At 38.2% G+C, this 18,122-nt stretch overlaps 1 protein-coding gene across 2 annotated transcripts in view; it reads right to left on the bottom strand.

Annotated features, from left to right (window-relative positions):
- The window catches only part of KIAA1958 (KIAA1958 ortholog), a 147,904-nt gene that overhangs the window by 6,727 nt on the left and 123,055 nt on the right, over positions 1 to 18,122 (bottom strand). For both annotated transcript variants that reach the window (XM_081803384.1, XM_081803383.1), the window contains one exon: positions 5,238 to 5,410. In XM_081803384.1, coding sequence (XP_081659510.1) covers positions 5,238 to 5,410 — 173 coding nt within the window. The remainder of the gene's footprint in view (positions 1 to 5,237; positions 5,411 to 18,122) is intronic.

Genomic DNA, 18,122 nt, shown 5'->3' with positions numbered 1-18,122 from the left:
AGACCGTTTCCAACCCTCTGCCTCAGAGCAGAGAGACCGCAGTCTGTTCTTCAGTGAGCTCTCCAGGCCACACCGTCTCCGTTTCTGTCCGTGCTGCTATAAACTGCAGCGGCCTGGGTTGTGCGCCCCTCTGCAGCGCCCCCAGTCCTGCCTCCAGGTCGGGGCACGTCTCTGCCCTTTGTGCTTCTAAAACCGCCAGTCGCTCCCAATTCGCGCACGCGCACGCGACTCCACCGCTTGGGGTTTCCACCCCCGGGGGTTGCAGTTCACCAGCGCGACCCAGGCGCACCGGGTTTCCGACTCTGAGGCTGCAGTTCCCGTGCACGCGCGACCGTCGCTCCGGTTTCTGTCCGGGGGGCCTGTGGTTCGCGTGCGTGCGACCCCGCCGGTCTGGTTTTCCACCCTGGGGGCTGCCCTAAAGTTCTTTCCCGACACTACCGGTCTGCGAGTCTGTGCCCCGTCCGCAGAGCGCGAGGCTGTCACTCACCAGCGGTGTAGGATCCCCACGTCCAGGCTCCCTCCCGCCGCCGTTTATCCTCCGATATCTGCCTGCAGGATCACGGCTCTCCGCTTCGTACCTCAAAACCAACCGCCTGCGATATTCTGTTTGTAGAGATCCAGATCTTCTTACATCTCAGGCTGGTTTCGTGGGTGCTCAGAGTGGTCTGGTAGATATCCAGCTCAATTCCGGGGACCAGTTGAAATAGGGTCCCCTACTCCTCCGCCATCTGTCCCCCCTTTAAGTACATTTGTAACATTGCACAACCCCCACCACTATTCATTTCCAGAACTTTGTCATCATCCCAAACAGAAACTGTACTCATTCAACAATAGCTCCACATTTCCTCCTCCTCCGAGCCCCTGGTAACCTCTCTCATACCTTCTGTCATTATGACCATGCCTATTCTAGATATCTTACATAAATGGAATAATACATATTTGTTCTTTTATTTCTGACTTATTTCGCTTAATATAATGTTTTCTAGGTTCATTCATGTAAACATCTATCAGCACTTCATTTCTCTTCATTGCCAGATAATATTCCATTGTATGGATATGTGACATTTTATCTATTCTTCTGCTCATGGGCATTTGGGTTGTTTTGGCTATTGTGAATAAAGCTACAACATATATTTATGTATGACTTTTTGTACAGATACATGTTTTTAGTTTTCTGGGTATATGCGTGGAGTGGAATTGCTGGGTGAAAGAGTAACTCTATGTTTAACTTGAGGGGAAATGCCAGACTGTTTCCAAAGCAGCTCCATCAGAAGTGTACAAGTTCCAGTTTCTCTACATTCTCATCAACACCTGTTATTATCTTTTTTTTAAATTACTATTATTGTAGTCTTCCTGTTGGATATGAAGTGGAATCTCATGTAGTTTTGATTTGCATTTCCCTGAAGTCTAATGAAGTTGAGCGTCTTTTATGTGCTCATTGGCCATTTGTTTATCTTCTTTATAATAACTGTTTAATATCTTGTCTGCTAATTCTAAAATCTTTGTTAGATCTGGGCTGGTTTTGATTGATTCATTCTTCACTTGATCTTAGTCAAAAGGCCGAGAAGCAACTGATTGATTCATTCTTTAAGGGATATATTCTTGTTTCTTTGCATGTCTGATAATTTTTGTTTAGTTGCCAGACATTGTGAATTTTTTTTCTTTGGTTCTGGATATTTTTATGTTCCTATAAGTATTTTTAAGCTTTGTTCTGGGACACAGTTAAGTTACTTGAAAATCATTCAATCCTTCTGAGTCTTGCCTTTTTTTTTTTTTTTTACTTAGAAGAATTGAGATGTAATTGGCATATAACACTACATTAGTTTCAGATGTACAACACAATGATTCAATATTTGCATGTACTGCGAAATGATTATCATAGTCTAGCTAACATCCATCATCAGATATAGTTAAATTCTTTTTCTTGTGATGAGAACTTTTAAGATCTACTCTATTAGCAACTTCAAATATATAATGCAGTATTATTAACTGTAGTCATCAAGCTGTACATCAAATCACCAGGACCTATTTATTTTATAACTGGAAGTTTGAATTTTTTGACCACCTTCCCCCATTTTACTCTCCTTCCCCCTCCCATCCCACACCTCTAGCAACCACTTATCTTTTCTCTTTTTCTAATGAATTCAGTTTAGTTTTTTTTTGTTGTTGTTTTTGTTTTATTTTTATATTCCACATATAAGTTCAGTCATATGGTATTTGTTTCTCTGACTTATTTCCCTTAGCATAATGCCCTCAAGATCCATGCATGTTGTTGCAAATGGCAAGATTTCCTTCTTTTTTTATGGCTGAGTAATATTCCATTGTGTATATATGAACCACATTTTCTTTATCCATTCATCCATCAGTAGACACTTAGGTTGCTTCCATGTCTTTGCTACTGTAAATAAGGGTGCAATGAACATGAGGGTGCATAAATCTTTTCAAGTTAGTGTTTCCATTTCCTTCACACAAATATCCAGAAGTGGAATTGCTGGATCATATGGTAGTTCTAATTTTAACTTTTTGAGGAAACTCTATTCTGTTTCCCACAATGGCTGCACTAATTTACATTTCCACCAACAGTGCACCAGGTTCCCTTTTCTCCACATTCCTTACTAACACCTGTTATTGCTTGTCTTTTTGACACTAACCATTCTGACAGGTGGGAGGTGGTATTTCATTGTAGTTTTGATTTGCATTTCCCTGATGATTAGTGATGTTAGCACCTTTTCATGCACCTGGGTCTAGCATTTAAGATTTGTTGGGTGTGATTAGAGCAGAGCTTAGTCTAGAGCTAACTATTCTCCACATCTGTTGCAAGACCTTTCTCGGTACTCTCATTTGTTACCTTTCTCTAAGGGATCAAGTCCTATGCTGTCTGTTTTGTCTGAAAACAGTTGTTGCACATATTGTGCTCAGTTTTCTAGTTGTTACAACAGAAGGGTAATTTGGGCCTTTTTCTCCCTATGGCCACAAGTGGAAATTCTTCTTTATTTTCAAATCTGCTGGATTATTTTGATTACTATGTTGTTGCTTGCTCAATGTATAATTCTTTTATTTCTATAAATATATCACACATCTTAGTCTATAATATACTATCTAAAGTCCTTGGTGTCTAAATCTATTGTTTGTTCTCTCTATGCAGACTTATTCATGTGATCTATTTCCTTGAGTGGCTGGTGGTTTCTGTTGTTGTTGTTTTTTTAATGAGCACATATTTAGTTGATTTTAATCTGCAAAAAAACCCAATCCCCTATATTTTGGGTGTTTCTCTTCAAAGAGCCTGATGTGGGGCTCGATCCCGGGACTCTGAGTCACTTAACCGACTGAGCCACCCAGGTGCCCCTCAGGGTCCTCTACTAAATCAAGGGTTCTTCCGTGCATCAGTCTCTTCCCTTCCTTAATAATGTTATCAATATATGCCCTCAGGGAGAACCTCACCTTTCATATGTGCTACTGCTCACTGCTCCAGGTCCAGCTGTCTTGTGTGTGTGTGTGTGTGCATGTGCGTGCATGCGCTGTGGATGTTTTCCTTCCTTTTTGCAGATAGAACAGAAAGGCCCCTCACAGTATCTAGAGCACCATGCTGTCAGAAGTAGAAACCTGGATTTCTTGTTTCATCTATTGTTGGTGCCCTAAACACATAACCAAACTTGGAGATGTCACCTGCCTTGGGCTTCAGTTATGACCTCTATGTGCAAGACTTTTAAATCTATGCTTTCAGCTCTAGCATTTCTCCCATGTTTGCTTGTTTATTTATATATATATATATATTTTTTTTTTTTGAGTAAGCTCTAGGCCCAATGTGGGGCTTGAACTCATGACCCTAAGATCAAGAGTCGCATACTCTACCGACTGAGCCAGCCATGTGCCCCTTTTTCTCCCATGTTTTGAATCCCACATTCACAACCGTTTATTGGACATGTCCATCTGGACATCTGTCTGCTTTAGACTCAGTATATCCAAATCAAAATATGCCTTTCTATTCTGTCTCTACATGTCCAAAAATATTTCCTTCCATTCACCAACCTCAAACATTTCAAATTGGAAGAGATTTTTTTTTTTTTAAAGATTTTATTTATTTATTTGAGAGACAGAGAATGAGAGACAGAGAGCATGAGAGGGAGGAGGGTCAGAGGGAGAAGCAGACTCCCCGCCGAGCAGGGAGCCCGATGCGGGACTCGATCCTGGGACTCCAGGATCATGACCTGAGCCGAAGGCAGTCGCTTAACCAACTGAGCCACCCAGGCGCCCTGGAAGAGATTTTAAGAGCTCATTTTACAACTGGAGAAACGGATGGCCAAGGATACTAAATAAATTTTTGCTCATCACTTCCAATTAATTTTTCCAAATATCTTTCACTATATTCCTCCCTGTTAAAGAAACTTCAGTGGTTTCCCTTTTGCCTAATGCTTTAGATCTTATAGTCAGTGCATTCTCCCTATTTTGACAGTCCATTCCCTGCTGCCACACTGCAATAATCCTTCAGATAAAGTCTCTCTTCACAAGCAAAAACAAAACAAAACTTCAACGGCTTCCCAATGTTCACAAGATTTTAGTTTGGCCTTTAAGGGTTTATCAAAATCCGGTTTTATAGTCCACTATTCCCCTATCTGAAATCTCTGCTGCAGGCAAGTGAGTCTATCCCTCCAAATCTTATTCTTCCTCATGTCACTCAGCCTAGAAGACTCTTGTCTTCAGCCAATTCTACCGAAATTCTAACTCTCCTTCAAAACACTGCTTAAATATCAATTCCTTCACTAGTTTCACCAATCTGAAATTAATTTATCCATCTGAATTTTTTGGCATTTCTGATCTGTACATTCATAAGACACTTATTAAATTCTGCTTTGTACTGTGTATATTTTTCTTTTGATTTCATGTTCTTTCAAAGTTTTCTCAAGCAAAAAACAACTGTTCTGTGTTCCCCACAATACTTAACACAATGCCCAGCACTTAGAAGCTGTGAAAGTGGCTGAGAGAAGAAGTAAGCTTGAGTTTCTTGGGGCACCGGGGTGGCTCAGTTGGTTAAGCGTCTGCCTTCGGCTCAGGTCATGATCCTGGAGTCCCGGGATCGAGTCCCGCATCGGGCTCCCTGCTCGGCAGGGAGTCTGCTTCTCCTTCTCCCTCTACCTGCTACTCCACCTGCTTGTGCTCTCTCTCTCTCTGTCAAATAAATAAATAAATAAAATCTTAATAAATAAATAAATAAAATCTTAAAAAAAAAAGTTTCTTACCTTGGTGATGTCCGTGTGATCTTTGAGCCCGTTGGTCACGCACCAATATCGCCACACATTCAGAGCATATCGTGTGGCTTTGGTAGTGTTTGGGCTTACTGCACTGGTACACAGATCATTCAAGTCATCATTAATATTAAATACAGGAAATTTGTTGAGCTTAGTGGAATAGGCTAGAAACAAAAACAATAAAAGCATTAAAATAATTTGCCATTCCCTTCTTTAGAGAATTACATCTTGGGATCATGTTAAATAACAGAAATCTCCTAAGAGATAACACTTTAAAAAATGAAATGTCTATCAAGCGTACATATATTAGAATCAATAAAGTAGGGAACAATATTTCTAGCATGGAATCAATGCAGTAACCTTGCATTTGATCCTAGTATTTTTGCTATATATATCAACTGATGCACTAATGCAGGCATTCCAATAACAGAAGGAAAAAAAATGAATGCAGAAAAACAAAGAATGTTCTGTCTAAAATTTTCACTTGGAATTAAAAGGCATTTATATGAACAATAACAACAACAAAAATAGAAGGATATAAGGGAAGACAAGTTACACATTCTTTCTCTTTACCCTCAGTGTATGCAGAGCTGTTATTTCTCTGTAATGTAGTGTCTTATGTGTCATCCTGGACAGCCTTGTATTAAATGGTGTTGGCATATTTCTTTAATTCTTTTCACAAACAAAGAGATATTTAAACCCTGACTCCCCAACCCATCAGCTAGCTTAGGATCAGAATGGAAGGTAAAATGGAAGGTAATTTTACGGGAAAGAAGGGAGAACATGCCAGAGGGGCTTACATGACCTCAGAGGAGACCCAGATTTAAAATTGCAATTGCCAAACTAAGTCAGATGAAAACTGGTCTTCCCTTTAATTGTTGGATACCGAAGAGATAATCAAATCCATAACCATTAGGCCTCTCTTTATACTCTGTGATCTACTAAAACCAAACTTAAACTGTTTAAATTGTTGTCTTTGGATAGAAAAAAAAAAACCGGGGCGCCTGGGTGGCTCAGTCGTTAAGCGTCTGCCTTCAGCTCAGGTCATGATCCCAGGGTCCTGGGATCGAGGCCCGCAGCGGGCTCCCTGCTTGGCAGAAGCCTGCTTCTCCCCTTTCCCACTCCCCCTGCTTGTGTTCCCTCTCTCGCTGTGTCTCTCTCTGTCAAATAGATACATAAAATCTTCAAAAAAAAAAAAAAAGAAAAGAAAAGAAAAAAGAAAACCCAACAAGGGGGACCACCTTAAAATGAAAACAATGCCAACCTCTAGTTTATCTAATGGTTCTGATCCTCTCTGGGATGTTTCTATGTTCAAACAAGGCATTAAGAGGTTGAGAAATAGCAAAATGGAAAGTTGGTGCAATTACCAAGGTGATCTGCAAATTGGTTCCACTTTGCCTAAGCCACCCCACCTTCCACCGCCCCCACTGAGGAACTCCCAACCACCAGCACCTGTTGTCCCCAGCCCAAGACACCACACCAACCTTCCCCCACTGTAGCCTGAGAAATCTCCACACGGTCTCCCCAGTGTCTTTTTTTCCCACTTCCAATTCCAATTCCAAACTCACTTCTACACAACCTTCCCCATACGAACCGAACTCCCTTATTCTCTCCAGTATGTATCTCACTTTTGCTTTATTATTCCTTAGAACTGTGATGGAATTGTGTCCAGAAGATCTCCAGTTGGTTTGTATTGCTCCTTAAGACCGTGCCTTTACCCTTTAAGTTTGCTGTTGAACTGTTAAACACACAATCTGCTTTAATAAATGCCTATAGCAAAAGAGAAATAAACAATGCTAGAAAGACTATCAGAAGTGACCATGTCATGTGAGTATATCCCTCTCACCACCCTCATAAACTGAGATAACTCACATTGTTTCTGGGACTTGCTTGATATCAATAAAAGGATTCTAGTATAAAATTTATTATCATTACATCTAGTGTTAATTGAATGCTTACTATATGCCAAGAGTTACCGTAATCGCTAAGCAACTGTGTTGTTATACTTATTTTACAGATAAGGAAACTGAACCTCATACATTTAGTAACTTCATACATCACTCATCCAACATTTACCAAGGTGCCGGCTCTGTGCCAGGCACTGGGCTGTCCCAAGTCATGGAGTTAGCAAGTGCTAGAGCTAGGGTTTGGACTCGGGTCCCACTGACTCGATGCTCTGGCCACCACAGCAAAGGAATCATGTACTACATGGATAACGTTTCAGGATGGAATACAACTTAGATATTAGCCACTTATGGAAAGTATAGCCCGCCCCCAACATTTACTTGTATTAATCTTCAGTGAGGAGAACTACGTCTGATTTATTTACACAACCACTACAGCTCCACTGTTGGTTTGCTTTTAAACAACCACAACAAAAGATTTATTTGCAACATAGCACAGTCCCCCTCATTTCAGTATAGCAAAGTCACACTGTGAGACAGGATGTTTAATTATTACATGAAACAATTACATGGCCTTAAATAATTTCATTTTTTTTTAAATTTATTTGAGAGAGAGAATGAGAGAGAGAGAGCACGAGAGAGGGAGAGGCAGACTCCCCACCGAGCAGGGAGCCCGACGTGGGACTCAATCCCGGGGCTCCAGGATCATGACCTGAGCCAAAGGCAGTCGCTTAACCAACTGAGCCACCAAGGCGCCCCTAAATAATTTCATTTTTAACACAGGACAGAGACCGTACACTGAAAATGGAAAACAAAATCCTAGTACACAGAGAAACGTAAAGAATGCTCAAATGCTTACATAATGGGAAAGACATTGTGTGAAAATGATTAAATGACACATATGGTTCTTTCATAATTGTATTTAAAGATTAAATAAATTTACTCAATACACTGCTTTTTAAAAATTCTGAGTAGAAGTTGTAGAGCTACGGTGCCAAGGAAATTTTTAGGAGACTCTACTGATGGAGAAATAAACAAAAGGGAGGACTTACAACTGAATACAGGAGAAAGAGGGGACTACTCTAAAGAAGGATTTGCATTTTTTTTTTTTCCACTAGAGAACAGGCAAACTTCAAGCTCAAAGTTCAGAAGAGCTGGCCATGGGAGCAGGGGTGGACTGTGGGGTTGTGTACTCCCTTTAAGGATGGCCAGATCTGAACAATTCCCCTGCCCTCTATGCATGGTTACCACCTACATCATTTACAGCATAGGTGTTAGCAAGCACAGTGTGGAAAGTGAGGTAAATCGCTGTGAAAAGCCACCCTCAGAGTCAGAGAGAAAAGGGGCATTGCCTCAGGAAACTCTAGGCAGCCCCACTGGACAAGGGGAAAGAAAAACAAAAAGCAGCTACAAAAAGCAAAAAATGGCTGAATGCATGCCCTCTGTCAGGTAACACTCCCCCTGAGTCTACATTTGAGAGTTCCCTGCTTCCCAGCTTGTTTTCAGCTTATACACCCTTAAAAGAAGCCTATTTGTGGGGACTTCTTTGTCCACTCATTACAGCGGGCTAAAGTCCACTTGCAAAACCCTGTGCTCAACTATTACCTTCAAGAGTGAACTGTATCCAGATATATCAAACAAGAGCCTTTAATAATGTCTAAGGAAATCCCTGTAAGCTAGCAGTAATGATAAATCTAGACTTTCATTTTAAAATGTGAGCTCACGGGCGTGCCTTGGTGGCTCAGTCGGTTAAGTGTCGGACTCTTGGTTTTGGCTGAGGTCATGAGCTCAGGGTTGTGAGATCAAGCCCCGTGTTGGGCTCCGCACTCAGCTTGAGACTCTCTTGAGTCTCTGCTTGAGACTCTCTCTCTCTCCCTCTCCTTCTGCCCCTCCCCCTGCCCTCTCTCTCTCTCAAATAAATAAATAAATGTTTTAAAAAAAATGTGAGTACACAAACAAGCATCCCTTGGCACCTGGGGAAAACCAATAGAATGAAAGTTACCAAGTTACACAAGCAGAGCAACTAATTCTATATTCCCACTCTCCCATAAAATTAATCCAATGGGAAAAAAATTCAGAAGATCACGGATATATCATTACATAGACTTGAGAGCATAATTTATCCTTAAAACAAGAACAGCTTTCATTGGAAAAGGAAAAATAGGAGAACAAGAAAGACCCAGGAAATTTAAAATGATTGAAAAAACATAATACTTAAAAGAAGAGCTGAGTATTAGAATGAACATGGCTAAAAGACGAATTAGTGATATGGAAGGAATTTTCCTAGAAGGGCAAGCAAAGTCATAACAGTTTTTAAATTATGAGGTGAAGTTAAGAGGCGTAGAAGACTGAGGCAGGAAATTCAAAACCTAGCTTATAAGAATTCAAAAGAAAAAATTCTGAGAGGATAGAATAAAATAAATAGTGAAAGAAATAATATAAGAAAAGTTCCATTAATCAAAGAGATTTTAATCTTTAGGGTGTTAAGGTTTATGAACTGTCAAAATACATACTGAAGAAGACATATCTTCTTATATAAGATATATATAAACATATCTTGGTGAAATTTCCAAGGTCTATAAACAAAAAGAAAATTCTATAATCTTTATGGGGAAAAAGTCTTTAACATAGTAACAAGAATCAGATTTCTCATCTGTGAGACCACATGTTAAAAAATAATGACTCTGTCTTCTCAGAGTTGTAAGGGGAAAAGACTATAAAATGAAGAATTCTATTACCTACTTATGGTATTATTCAAGCACTAGGGCAAAATAAAGATATTTTCAATCATGAAAGACATAGCATCCAAGAACAAGTTAATAAAAGAAATGAAAACTTAAAAATGATGGCAGGAGGACTTCCACTTAGGGCTATAATGGAGTAGCTGGTATTATACTATCTTTCCTGCTGAGAATAAGGCTGGACAAAATGCACTGGAAAACAAAATTAACTGGAACTCAAGGAGCAAAAATCCTGGAGAGATGGGAAACGCACAGAAGTGAGTCCTGCATTGATCACCATGTTTTCCTCTTCTATCATTTGAAGAGTTGCAGTGCAGGTCATAGAGCCCAAACAGAAACAAGCAGCCTAAAGTCTACAGCAATCTCAGGGAAACAAGTATACAAATACTTAAGTACAAGGCTAATAAGCAGCCAGTACTTGAGAGTTGGACGTCCTGGAGGAAGGGAACCATGGAAAAGTGAACCAACATTCTGCATGCAATTTTCCTTCCAGGAATTGCTGATTCCTAGGCTAAACATGCAGAGGCAAGATGCAGAGAAACCAAGCAGAAAAGAGAAATCACTAAAAGGAAACTGCATGGCACTGAGGAGTCAAGAACTAACAGAGGCTTCTAAGGAGAAGAAGACTTGGTAACAATACAGGCTTTCATTTGAGACCCAGGAAGGGCTTAACTTTAAGAATAAGAAAAACTGGAAATACAGATGGTCCCTGACTTACGATGGTTCAACTTATGATTTTTCAACTGTACAATGATGTGAAAGTGATAGGCATTCAGTAGAAACTGTACTTCAAAATTTGAATTTTGAGCTTTTCCTGGGCTAAGTGATATGTGGTAGGATGCTCTCTTGTGATGCTGGGCAGTGGCAGACAGCCACAACTCCCAGCCAAACTCGTGATCACAAGGGTAAACAACTGATAGACTCACAACCATTCTGTACCCACACGACCATTCTGTTTCTCATTTTCAGTACAGTATTCAATAAATTATGTGAGATATTCAACACTCTACTATAAAATAGGCTTTGTGTTAGATGATTTTGCCCAACTGTAGGCTAACATCAGTATTCTGAGCACATGTCAGTTAGGCTAGATTGAGATGTTCAGTAGGTTAGGCATATTAAATGCATTTTCTACCTAAAACATTTTAACTTATGAGGGTTTATCAAGATATAACCCTAGGGGCGCCTGGGTGGCTCAGTCGTTAAGTGTCTGCCTTCGGCTCAGGTCATGATCCCAGGGTCCCGGGATCAAGTCCCGCATCGGGCTCCCTATTTGGCGGGGAGTCTGCTTCTCCCTCTCCCACTCCCCCTGCTTGTGTTCCCTCTCTTGCTGTGTCTCTCTCTGTCAAATAAATAAAATCTTTAAAAAAAAAAAAGATATAACCCTAGTGTAAGTCAAGGACGATATGTAGAACAGTCTCAACTGGATTAAGATGATCTGCCTACCTTATTTGCTAGCTGGCAGAAATTTAAATCCTCTCTGGAGGAAGGATAACAACTTCAGTAAGTTTTCATACACAATGGCCAGAATTCAATAACAAGTTAACAGACGTACTATAAAGTAAGACCAAATGAATGAAAAACAGGAGAAAAATCAGACAACATGATTATCCAGATTACTGGAGTTGTCAGACATGGACTTTAAAATAATTTTGCTATGTTCAAGGAAATAAGGAAAGGATAGAGAATTTTACTAAAACATTAGAATCTATTAACAAAATAGAAATTATAGAATTCTCTCCCTTCTTTCTCTTCTCTTCCTCTTCTTTTTCCCTTTTCTTCCTGAAATTTTCAGTTTCAAAGCTGTTGGTGGGGCAGAGCGAAATAGACATCTGTTTTCCTGGAGTATGTGTGTGTTGAAAGGGCTGTGGGGGCTTAGAGTGAAGCATGAAGCCTGCCCAGTAAGGGGTATAGGAAACTGACTGGGGCAAGAAATAAGTTTCAGTGGGAGGCAACAGAGCCTGAACTCAGAGAGAAGAAAAATCCAAACATCCCATGCAGGGGTAGCCAGATATGTGGTGTGATTGCCTGAGCAGGGTAAGGAGGATACCCACACAGCAGTGGGAGATATGGGAAGAAGCCCTATGTGAAAAGTCAGAGTCTTACTGGAGTGAATAAGGCTTCCCTGCATGGGAGTGGTCTGGTGCCAGGTATCACAGCTCAAGAAGTGTGATGAGGGCTTCCAGGTAGGAAAGCTTCCCAGCATGGGATGTCAGAGTTTGAGTGGAGTGAGAGAGTGGAGGATGGCCCAGTGCAGAGTGTTACAAGTTGAATAGATAAAAGACAAGGAGAAAATCTTAAAAGAAACTGGAGGAAAAGTACATATTACTTTCAAAGGAGCAAGAACAGATTGATTTTTCAACTGATGTGATGGAAGCCAGAAGACAGATTATCTTTAACGTGCTGAAAGAAAATTGCTACAAGTGTGGAATTCATACTAAGCAAAGCATCCTTCAAAAATAAAGGTGAAATACAGGGGAAGTCGTACAAAATAACAAATGTATTTATTATCAGCAGTCAAATATTCAGTGATAATAAAGTGAGTTTTTCAGGCAAAGGAAATGATCCAGGATGGAAACACATAGATATAGTAAAAAATAAGGAATACTGGAAAGATTGAATATTTAGGTGAATCTAAATGAACACAGCTGTTTAAAACAATACTAATGGTGTCTTGTGGGGCTTTAAATGTATGTAGAATTAATACTCATTACTATAGCACAAAGAGGGTAACTGGAACTAGTGTTGAAAGGTCTTTGCATTATCCAGAAAATGATGAAAACACTAATTTAAAGTAGACTTTAACAGTGCAAGGATGCATATTTTAATCTCCATGGTAACCACTAAAGAATATTGAAAGAATGTATAAGTTGATAGAGGAGGAAATGGAATAAAAAAGACTTGTTTAATCAAAAACAAGGCACAAAGAATAGATGAGACAAAGCAAAAAATGTAGGATTATAGACTTAAACCTAAATGTATCAATTATTCCAGGATCAATATTCCAATTAAAAGATAAGTGATGTCAGGGTGCCTGGGTGGCTCAGTTGGTTGAGTGTCCAACTCTTGGTTTCAGCTCAGGTCATGATCTCAGGGTCATGAGACTGAGCCCCAAGTTGGGCTCCATGCTCAGTGGGGATCTGCTTGAGATTCTCTCCCTCTGCCCCCCACCCCCCCGCTCATGCTTTCTCTCTCTCTCTCTCAAATAAATAAATTTTTAAAAAAAGATAAGTGATGTCAGTTTGGATAAAGAAATAAAACTCAGCTATGTGCTCCTTATACATAGGAATAAATAGGGTAGAAAAGTTGAAAGCAAAAGGATGAAAAGAAGGTACACTATGTAAACAGTAAAGAAAAGAATGCTGGTATAGCTATATATCAGACAAAACTGACTTTAAGGCAAGATGTATTACTATAAATAAAGAGAAATGTTTTAAAATTCAACAGAAAGATATAACAATCTTAAATTTCTATCTAATCACATAGTGTCAAAATATAAAGAGCAAAAGTTGCAAGAATTTTAAAAAGAAATAAGCAAATCTACAACTAAGACTTTAATACATCCTTTTCTATGACTGACAGAACAAGTACACACAGAAAATAGTATAGATATAGAAGACTGAAACAATGCAAATATCAAACTGTACTTAATTGATACACAAAGAACAACATAACTAACAACTGCAGAAGACACATTCTTTTCAAAGATACATGGTCCTTTTACCAAAATAGAAATGCTAGGACATCAAGCAAACTTCAACATTCCAAAAGATTAAATAGGATTATTTAAGGATTACAATATCAGCAGAATTAAAATATAAATCAATTACAAGAAGATAACTTCTAACCACTAAGCAATAATATGTTTCTAAATAAACCCCTGATGAAGGGGAAAAAAAAACAATGGGAATTATAAAATATTTCAGGGGTGCCTCAGTGGCTCAGTGGTTTAAGCATCTGAACCTTCAGCTCAGCTCATGATCTCAGGATCCTGGGATCAAGTTCTGCATCAGGCTCCCTGCTCAGCGGGGAGTCTGCTTCTCCCTCTCCCTCTCCTCCTCCCCCCTGCTCATGCTCTCTCTCTCTCAAATAAATAAAATCTTTTAAAAAAAAAGAAAATATTTCAAACCAAATAATAATAATATATATGTCAAAGTTGTGGAAGGCACTTATTGCAGTATCTATAGAGAAAATTATAGCACTGAATGCAGAGATCAGGAAAGAAAGGTTGAATATAACTGTACCAGGAAATAATAAAAAGAACAACATATATACTCAAAAGAGTAGAAAGAAGGAAACAACACACATAACAGAAATCAATGCAATAGGAAATTTATAATTAAAAAAGAAGTAATGCCAAAAAGATGGATTTAAAAAGACTAACAAAATTAATAAACTGGTAAGAAAAATGAGAGAAGGCACAAATTGCAACACCAAGAATGAAACAGGGGTTATCACTACAGATCCTACAGATAGTAAAAAGATAGTAAAAAGATATTAAGAACAACTTGATGCCAATAAATTTGAAAATTTGGATAAAATGGACAAATATATAGGAAAGCCACAACTTACTAAAACTGAACGAGAAATATAAAATTTAAGTAGTCTTACATCCATTAAAGAAACTGAATCTGTAATTTAAAATATATATATATAAAAAAAAAACCCTTCAGGTTGAGATGGATTTCACTAGCAAATTCTTTTAACATGTAAGAAACAAATAATGCCAAACCTAAAAACTCTGCTAGTGAATAGAGAAAGAGAGAATAATACCCATTTTCTTTTTTAGGGCAGCATAACTTTTCTATTAAAAAATATGACAAGAACAATACAAAAAAAGAAAATTACAAGCCAACACAGCTCATAAACAGACACAAAAATCCTTAACATAATATATATATATATTTTTAAAGATTTTATTTATTTATTTGAGACAGAGAGAATGAGAGAGACAGAGAGCACATGAGAGGGGGGAGGGTCAGAGGGAGAAGCAGGCTCCCTGCCAAGCAGGGAGCCTGATGCGGGACTCATCCAGGGACTCCAGGATCATGACCTGAGCCGAAGGCAGTCGCTTAACCAACTGAGCCACCCAGGCGCCCATAAAATCCTTAACATAATATGCATAAATTGAATGCTTACCTCACACCACAAACAAAAAAACCAATTCCAAATGGATCATAACCTAAATGTGAATGGTACAATAAAGCTTCTAGAGAAACATATAGGAGACCATCTTTATGACCTTGCAGTAGCTGCATATTTTTAATAGCACATCAATATTATCATCTCAAAAATAAAAGATTGATAAATTGAATTTCTTTGAAGTTAAAAAGACATTTATTAAAATGCCCCATTTAGAAGGTGCAAAGGCAAGCCACATAGTGAAAGAAGGTATCTGAAGTGCGTATATCTAACAAACCAATTAGAAGGCAGCTAGACCAATTAAAAATGGGCAAACATGAATGGGCACTGTATAAAATAAAAAATATTAATTTTTCGGGAAACATAAATTAAGGTCCATCTACCAAAATGTCTAAAATAAAAAACAAAATCTGCAAATATCAAGCACTGGTGAGGATGTGGAACCATAGGAACACTCCTACTCATCTGGTAGAAATGTCAATTTGCACACCCACTTTGGAAACTAATTGGTAGTATCTACTAAAGTTGAACACACAAATATTCTATGATCCAGCAATCCTACACCTGAACCCAACAGAAATGTGTACATGTTTACTGAAAGGCATGTAATATGAGTGTTCATAAAAGTACAATTAATAATAGAAAGCCCCAGGCGCCTGGGTGGCTCAGTCATTAAGCGTCTGCCTTCGGCTCAGGTCATGGTCCCAGGGTCCTGGGATCGAGCCCCGCAGTGGGCTCCCTGCTCAGTGGGAAGCCTGCTTCTGCCTCTCCCACTCCCCCTGCTTGTGTTCCCTCTCTCAGTGTCTCTCTCTGTCAAATAAACAAATAAAATCTTAAAAAAAAATAATGGAAAGCCCCAAGCTGGAAATATTCATATGTTCATAAACAAAATAATGCATATGAAATTGTAAAATATTTATACAATATATTATACAATAACGGCAAGGAATGGACTACAGGAATCAACTAACATGAAAAATATGGATGAAGCCCACAAACACAATGTTAAACAAAAGAGGCCAGACACAACAGAGTGAGCTGAAATGGTCCACTTATGTAATTCAAAAACAAAGAAAATGACTCTATGGTGAAATAACAAAGTGGTTGCCTGAGGGAGGGCACAGGCGGGAAGTTTCTGAGTTTCGGGTAATGTTCTATGTCTTCCTCTAGGTGGTGTTCTCAGCAATATGCTTGCTTCATGAAAATCAGCCAAGCTGTACATTATTTGTGCCCTTTTATGTCTGTAAAATTCAGAAAGAAGACTTTCAAAAAATTCTTTAAAATTATAAGATTATTTATTTATTTATTTAGAAAGAGAGCATGAGCGAGGTGGGGGGCAGAGGGAGAGGGAGAGAGAATCTCAAACAGACTCTGTGCTGAGTGTAGAACCCAATGCAGGACTTGATTCAAGACCCCGAGATCATGACCTGAGCTGTAACCAAGAGTTGGACACTTAACCGACTGAGCTACCCAGGCGCCCCTCAAAAAATTCTTAAAATTAAGAATGTATATATAAACCTAATAAATGAAGAGTGATACCACGTACCTGGATGGAAAGGCTCAATATCATAAGGATGTTTAATTTCTCCAAGTAATCTTTAATGTGGGGTAATTCTAATTAAAATCCCCCTTTTTGTTGTTACTGGTCAGGTTGATTCTAAAGTTTATCTGGGAGAGTAAATGCATAAGAAAAGCAAGGAAATTTTGAAAAGAATATTTGGGAGGCTTTGCCCTGAAAGATATAAATATGTACTATAATACTGCAATAATTTAAAGTTTAAGTTCTGGAAAAGAAAGAGACAAAGAGATCAGGGCAACAGAAGAAAGTCCAGAAACGGCCTGTGTAAGTATGCAAATTGTGTATATAATAAAGGCTCCAATTCAAATTGCTGAGGAAAGGATGGACTCTTCAATAAATGCTTTGAGATAATAAGCTATTGGGTTGGAAAACAAAAACAAAAGCAAATTTAGATTCCTATTTCATACCACACACATTTCCAAATAGATCTTTTTTTCAAAAGGCTGTTTCCATAAAGAAGACAATTTTCATGATTTGGGGAGTAAGTAAAGCCTTTCTCAGCATGATAAAACCCAGAGCTATAAAAAAGAATAACAAATCAGATGACATAAAAATTCAAAAGTTCTGCATTGAATAAATTTTAAAAGACAATAAACAGACCTGGAGAAAATATTTGTAACACATAAAGTGACAAAGTACATATGAAAATCTCCTTTAAATCAACTGGAAGAAGATTACTCACTAGAATATGGGCCCGGGATATGACAGGCAATTATTCATAGAAGAAATACAAATAACAAAAGCATTAATAATAATAAGACATTATAATCAAAAGAAGATGTATTTCATTTATCAGACTGGCAAAAATATAAAAAGGTCCATATCTAGGTATTGGCTAGGATAAGGGGAACTTGCACTAGTTTAGAAAAAAATTTGGAAGGATACATATCACATTGGTTAGTATTTACCTCTGTGAGACTTGTAAGCTTTACAATATGAATAATTATTTTTTAAAGTTATAAAAATAACTATGATTTTGGAAATGTATATGTAGGAAAAATAAATGTTTTTTATTTGGCCCAGGAATTCCTCTTGTAGAAATTTATGCTAAACATTTAATCATAGTTACATACAAAAATGTATGCTTAAGGATGTTCTTGAAGGCAAATTTATAAAAGTGAAAAATTGGACACAAATTCAATCCAACAAAAGCACTGTAAAATGGATTTTGGTGCTACTATGCAATGTTAAACTATGTAACTATATAATAATCACACTTTCAAAGGCTAAGGATCTTTTACAAATATACAAAACAGTAAATGCAGCTTGACTACAATTTTTGAAGGACATCTATGCTTAAGAATTATAAAACACCAAAATATTAGTTGAATTATTTTTATGGGTAGTAAAATTCCTGTGATTTTTATTTCCTTTTATTATATTTATTAGTATGTGTCAAATTTTTCACAATGAGTATTTTTGCCTTAACACTTTAAAAGCATTATAAATTTTAATAAAGAAAGTGTTCTTTTAAGAAAACAATCGTTCGGTCTGAAAATGTTTGCCATCA

This window comes from Leptonychotes weddellii, chromosome 14 (genome assembly GCF_054177405.1).
Source record: "Leptonychotes weddellii isolate Sample4059 chromosome 14, ASM5417740v2, whole genome shotgun sequence".
Classification (NCBI taxonomy): domain Eukaryota; kingdom Metazoa; phylum Chordata; class Mammalia; order Carnivora; family Phocidae; genus Leptonychotes; species Leptonychotes weddellii.
Note: the sequence above shows the minus strand (reverse complement) of the source record. Positions and strands in the feature narration are given on the sequence as shown.